The sequence below is a fragment of the Nanorana parkeri genome, unplaced genomic scaffold (assembly GCF_000935625.1).
Source record: "Nanorana parkeri isolate BGI_ZX_2015 unplaced genomic scaffold, ASM93562v1 scaffold1513, whole genome shotgun sequence".
Classification (NCBI taxonomy): domain Eukaryota; kingdom Metazoa; phylum Chordata; class Amphibia; order Anura; family Dicroglossidae; genus Nanorana; species Nanorana parkeri.
The window spans coordinates 308,886-315,130 of NW_017307781.1; the positions used below are offsets into that span (position 1 = coordinate 308,886).

The following is a 6,245-nucleotide window of genomic DNA, read 5'->3' on the forward strand; positions in this document are numbered from 1 at the left end:
GTTATTAATCTCACGTGCCCCACTCAATATGGCCGCCGCTTAAGTGGGGCAACTCAGAATAATAACGTGCTGGATTAGTGAACTAACAGCACAATACTTTTGTTTTCATTAAATAACCTAAACTGCCAAATGTTACAATACATTGCATTTCTTATATATATGGATATATATGGAAATATGAAATATGTAAGTGTTCTATAAAGTATTATTGCAAGCAGTGCAATACGCATATACAGCACTATGCAATCGAGATTTTACACAATGTCTAGACAAAAGACTTGAGGGATATCAAGGGGTTAAGAGTCTGGTTCCCAATGGGGGAGGTGCATCCAGATAATCAAAGCAAAGTCATTTTCAGCTTAGCAGTTGATGGGTCATTTATTACATCTTTAGATAGTAATGGTTTTAATCTCAAAGCGATCACAATCTGTAAAGCCCCCACCAACTCCCTCCTCATTGTGTTCCCCGAGAGCCAGATGTGCCTTTTCTGCCTGGTCATTGATGTGTTTGTTGATGATCCTCTGTGTAATCTTTTGTATGTGTATGTGTATAGGCCAATAGGCCTTGGCTGGCGCTCGTGCGTCGGCTAACGAAGGGAAGGGGGGAGGAGTCCGGTGACGTCACTGGATCTCCGATGAAACTCACGGAAGACCCGGAAGCCGGCGGAGAGGTGAGTACCGATCAAAAAAAAATTAATCGATCAAAAAAATTAACGATTAATCGAGGAATTAATTGTTAATTTCCGCACCACTAGTTTATAGATGCGCTGCAAAAAAAGCTAATTCAGCATTTTCTGCATTTGGTGTTTTTTGAACGTGGAGCAAAAACACACATCTTGCTGGCCGTGTTTAGGGTGCCATTAAGAATAAATGAGCATGGACGTTTACGTGAACGCACTGGAAACGCACACGTTTTTACGCACACTTTGCCGCGAATGCACAGGTGTGAACCAGGCATAAAACAGAGTATCAGGGCAAGCTAATTCTGCAGGAAGCTAAAACCTTTACACATCAAGGAGCAGCATCTATTGCAACTGATTCAATCAGCATTTGAAATAGCCTAAAGACATTATGACTTTAATATCACTTTAATCAATTTTACAGCAAGGTTTGCTTATGTATTTATCTATCCAAAAGAGTCTCACGTATCATAATGTTATCAGGTTGGAGCCTGATAAATGTGTGTTTGCTGCATGTTGTTTTTTTGAATTGTATATTTCATTCATTTTTTTTGACTCATTTTTATTTTCCTTTTTTTCCAGCAGTCTAGAAGATCACGTTGCCTGAGACATCTTCCTAACAATCAATGCTCCCATGTCAATGATACATTTCAATTCAATGGACATTCAAGGAAAGGAAGAAAGGGGTTGTTAGTTTAGCTTGGGCAAATGCATAAAAATAATTTCTGGTCTCATGTCACGTTGTGCCATTCTGGGCTTTCTTATTCCATCCTCCTTTAGAGGGCTATTGTGAGGACAGGAATGTAAAAATCATTTTACCTTATTTCTCTCCCCCTCCATCCTTCCCTTACAACATTTCCCTCCCTTGTTTCCTTATCCCTAGCCACAGTTCTTTTTATTTGCCTTTTTCAAATAGAACTGCATATTTTTGTAAACATTACTTTGTACCTACTTTTAACCAGTTATCTCTATTTACTTTATTATTTCAACTGTCATATGATACATTATCAGAATCATTTTGTGTCTCTTCAGTCACCATGACATTGATTTTCCAATAGCACTTCTAATTAATCCCAAACATTTGCCTGTCCAGCATTCTGTCTGTTTTATTCCTTTACCCACACTCTCCATGTGGTCCCTGCTTTACCTGTATTCCCTCCTCTCCCTTCCCCTCCGTTCCTTTTCCCTTCAGTTCTATGGAATACCAGGTCAATGGGTCCGTTACTCTCGCCCAACTGTAGCTAGTGGTAATGGGGGGTGGGGAGAAGACCTCGCTTTCAGAATTAGAACAAATGCCAGCCGTGGCCTCCTCCTTTATCAAGATGATGAAGGTGACTGTGACTTTCTTGAGTTAGCTTTGGATGGTGGACGCCCACGCCTGAGGTTCTCCATTTCTTGTTCAGAGCCTGCTGTTGTACGTCTGCCTCGGGTGGTATCAGATGGTCTTTGGCATGGCATAGTAATTGGCGGCAATGGCCGTGAGGGTTGGCTGACTGTAGATGGAGAAAGAGGAGTAGCTGAAGTTCGGTCAAAGCGCAGAGAAATGACACTCCGCAGTGACCTTTTTGTGGGTGGTCTTCCATCTGATCTACGTTTATCAGCCCTTACTTTGGGTGGAGCAAAATATGAACCACCTTTTCTAGGTGAATTGGAAGGGCTAAGATTGGGTGGTAGGTCAGGACAGGTACTAGCCAGTCAGGGGGTAGGAGGAACAGAAGAGGAGGAAGACAGGGAGGTAGACCGAGAAAGACCCAATTCATGTGGAGGAGCAAACCCATGTCTCAATGGAGGAAAATGCAGAGCTGAGGTGGAAGGAGACATATGGTGTGACTGTCGGGACACTGGGTACCATGGAGAAAATTGCTCTGAAGGTTAGTAATATGGTTTTATCTGTTATCTACTTTATTCCTTTTCAACCAAAATGTTTACTTATTGTGCTGAAACAATGATATTTACAATCATGAAGAAACTTTTTTGATTATTGCCTTTTGATTATCCATGCTTTCATTTCAGTCATGCTTTCTCAATTGAAATATCTTTATCTGCCCTCAATCCCCAGAATAAATCAGATTAAAGAGCAATAAATTATTCAGACTATGACGTGAACTAAGATTACCATATTTTCAAAATGAAATCCGGAAACACCCTACTGACCACACCCGCTTTTAACCATGGCCACAAAATCACACCCTTCTTTATAGCATGCCCTAAAACAATGCCCTTGGTACCTGCCTTGGGCAGCAAAATAATGCTATGTGCTACGTGCACCATGGTGAATTTTGGATGCAGCCAAATTGTGGTAAAAGTGGGAGTGGCTGAAAGGGTATGGCTAAATAAAACCTGAGCCTTGTTTGCTTTGGGTGAAGAGTGTCTAACGCAAAGAGCGCAGATGTCAGGAGTACATAACACAAGGAGTCAGGAGTACACAACACATGGTGTGCAGGGGTCAGAAGTGCATAAAACATTGAGTATAGGGGTAAGATGTGCATAATACAGAGTGCAGGGGTCAGGAGTGTGTAGTGCAGCATGTGTACACAGTGTACACAGTGTACACAGTAGAACCAAAAATAACTTCAATAACCTCACCATTCATTCCAATACAAATCCACCCCTCCTTACATCAGAGTCCCCCCTTACATCAGCGTCCCCCTTACTGTACATTAGAGTGGCCTTTGAAATCAGTGCCTCCCTTACATCAGAGTCTTCATAGTTGTCCCTTACATCAGTGTCCCCACTTACATCAGCACCCCCCTTACATTAGTGTCCCCCCTTACATCAGAGTCCCCCCTTTAATCAGAGTCCCCATAGTTGTCCCTTATATCAGAGTCCCTCTTTACGTCAGTGTCTCTGGAACTTTAATGTAAGGCAGGACTCTGGGGACTCTTATGTAAAGAGTAAAGAGGGACACTGGGAATTCAGTTCCCAGAGTCCCCCCTTACATCCGTGTCCACAGAGTTCCACCCTACTTGAGAGTCCATGCAATCCTCAGGGAGGCAGAAGCTGGGTGGTGGAGGGATAGAGGAGTCAGTGCACTGACTGAAGGAGGCAGAGCACTGAAAGTTCCATCCTCCTTCTTTCTCTGATTGGGAAGAGCAGGTCATTGATTGGATGCTAGAATGTCAGGCTCTCTCAGCAACCAACCACCAGTGGCATCATTCAACCTGCTGTCATTATTCAACCCTCTGCCTCTGATGGTTTGTTGCTAGACTTCCAGGTGGTCCTAGCAACCAATTACCAGTAGCGAGGGATGGAATGATGGCAGTTGCAGTCAGCAGTCTCTGATGACTCTGTGAGTTGGTGAACTTTTGCTGACCCATGGAGCAGTGTCCCCCTTCATGTGCTTCACCCTTGATATGCCACTGCCACTGCTGTCGGGTATGGTTCTGTGGATTCCTTAAAACAGTGACTGTCCCCAGGAAACGGCATGGATGGTAACTATTAGGTAATGATGTCCTTTTGCTTTGCATAAGACTGCCAATGTAGCATGTTTTTACATAGTGGAGTCTGTATGGGGAGGTATTTAGACAGCTTATAGGAAAAGGGGGTCACATGGAGAGTAGATATTTGATGTTGGTTTTGCACTGAATGTACAAGTGACACAAGAAGCTGCAGATATGCATAATGAATAATGGTATCAACTATGTTAATTATAAGACTGGCTGAATATTTCGGCAGATAAATCAGTTCACATGCATGAATTTCAGCTGTGGTTTTAGCTGGTTTAGCCGGGGTTTTGCTTGGAGAGATCTAAAGTGGGTTAATGTGACATAACTTTATGTCTGTTACTGAAAAAGGTAATTTTACACATTTATAAAGATTCAAGGGGTTATTCACTAAAGAGCCATTCGGCTAATCCTTCAGCTCGCTTTGGCTGCTGTACGCGCTATTCTCAATAGTGCGTACATCAGCCGAAAGCAGCCAAAATACACAGCCAAGCCGAACGCACATGCTTTGGATCGGCAAAGCTGAACAAACAGCCAGAGTAGGGAGAATGGTGGACCTAATCCCCACTAGTTGTTAAAAAGTTGGATAAAAAAAATTGCGTGCAGTTCCCCTCCCAATTTAGGTTTGGTAGGATTGTTAGGAGGGACCCCTGATGTAAAAAATAAAATGTGTGAGTTTCCCTTACAAATTCATACCAGGCCCTTTAGATCTGGTAGGAATTTTAAGTGGGACCCCAAAGCCCTAAAATTCCATACTATTTTATCCCTTAATCTGAGCAGTGGCCTGGCAGGGCAGGAAATGGGGGAATGAGCGCGCGGCCCTCACTACCCTGCACCATACCAGGCAACATGGCCTCAACATTGGGAGGGTGCTTTTTTGAACAAAAAACTAAAGTTATTTTTGACAAGTCCTTTATTTAAAAAAAATAAAAGTCTCCAACGATGCAATCTACTGGTCAATCATGTTGTCCAGTGATGTAGATCCTCATCAATCATGCTGAATGAAGCCCCCCTACTAGCCAAAATAAAAAAAGGCCCGCTATCCCGTCCACTACTGCCGAACTCCCGCCGTAAAATGACAGGTTCCAATTCGCTCTGCCCATTTGTTTTCATGCCATGACAGCTCACTGTCTTTAAATGGCATGAAAACAAATGGGTGGCACAAGTCCTCTGACGTCAGATAAGCCCCTCTGCCCGCAGAACCCCATAACCTCTGGGCCAGGCATGAGGACAAGGTGCTTTTCCAGGGGGTCCCTCCCTGGAAAAGCACCCTCCCATTGTCAAGGGCATGAGGCATGGTATGGTGCTCTGCGAGGCCACTGCTCAGATTAAGGGTCTGGTTTTTATTTTAGGGGGGACCCCACGGTTTGTTTGTTTCCCGGTTTGAGTCCCCTTAAAATTCCTACCAGACCCAAAGGGTCTGGTATGATTTGGGAATTTTTTTACAGTAACAGTTTCCATTCTGATCGCTACCGAAAGGAGGTGAACCGGGCTGAATGCAGCTGATGTACGGCTCAAAATAGCCCTACAGGGGTGCAGTGAATAGCCGAAGAGGCTTCCGCTCACTTTACTCCGGCTCTGTTATTTATTCGGCTGCCTTCACCAGCTTAGTGGATAACCCCCTCAATGATGCTTTTGTGGTTAGCAATGTAGTCTTCAATAATCTTGATAATTCTGGTTTCAGTTTGATGTTTTGTGTTTTGTGTGTACCAACTTTGGTTCTTTCATTTCAGTTTCAAATATATCCTGGTAGGTTTATTACAATTATCTCCTGCAGAAAATCTGAAACCAAATACGTATTCTTGCAACATTAAAATAGAGTGGGAAACTATATTTGACCATAGTTGCCAACATTTTATAATAATTTGCAGGAACGCAATCTGTGCATCAAGGTTTACTGTGCTGATATAATCTTGGAAGACCATGGAGCATTATACACCAAATTAGGCCACTATTATTCTAGTATTAAGTTTGAATATAAATACTTTTTATGTCCACATGCTGATCTTATTATATATATAGATCTATAGATCTATATATAGATCTATAGATCTATATATAGATCTATATCTATATATATATATACACACACACACACATACATACATACATAAATACATACA

The 6,245-nt window shown here is 42.5% G+C and overlaps 1 protein-coding gene across 1 annotated transcript in view; it reads left to right on the forward strand.

Moving 5' to 3' along the window:
- Positions 1–1,646: 1,646 nt before the first annotated feature.
- The window catches only part of LOC108798591 (neurexin-2-like), a 41,789-nt gene continuing 37,190 nt past the window's right edge, over positions 1,647–6,245 (forward strand). The window contains exon 1 of the mRNA XM_018570353.1: positions 1,647–2,550. Within this exon, the coding sequence (XP_018425855.1) occupies positions 1,809–2,550 (742 nt within the window). The 5' untranslated portion in view covers positions 1,647–1,808. The remainder of the gene's footprint in view (positions 2,551–6,245) is intronic.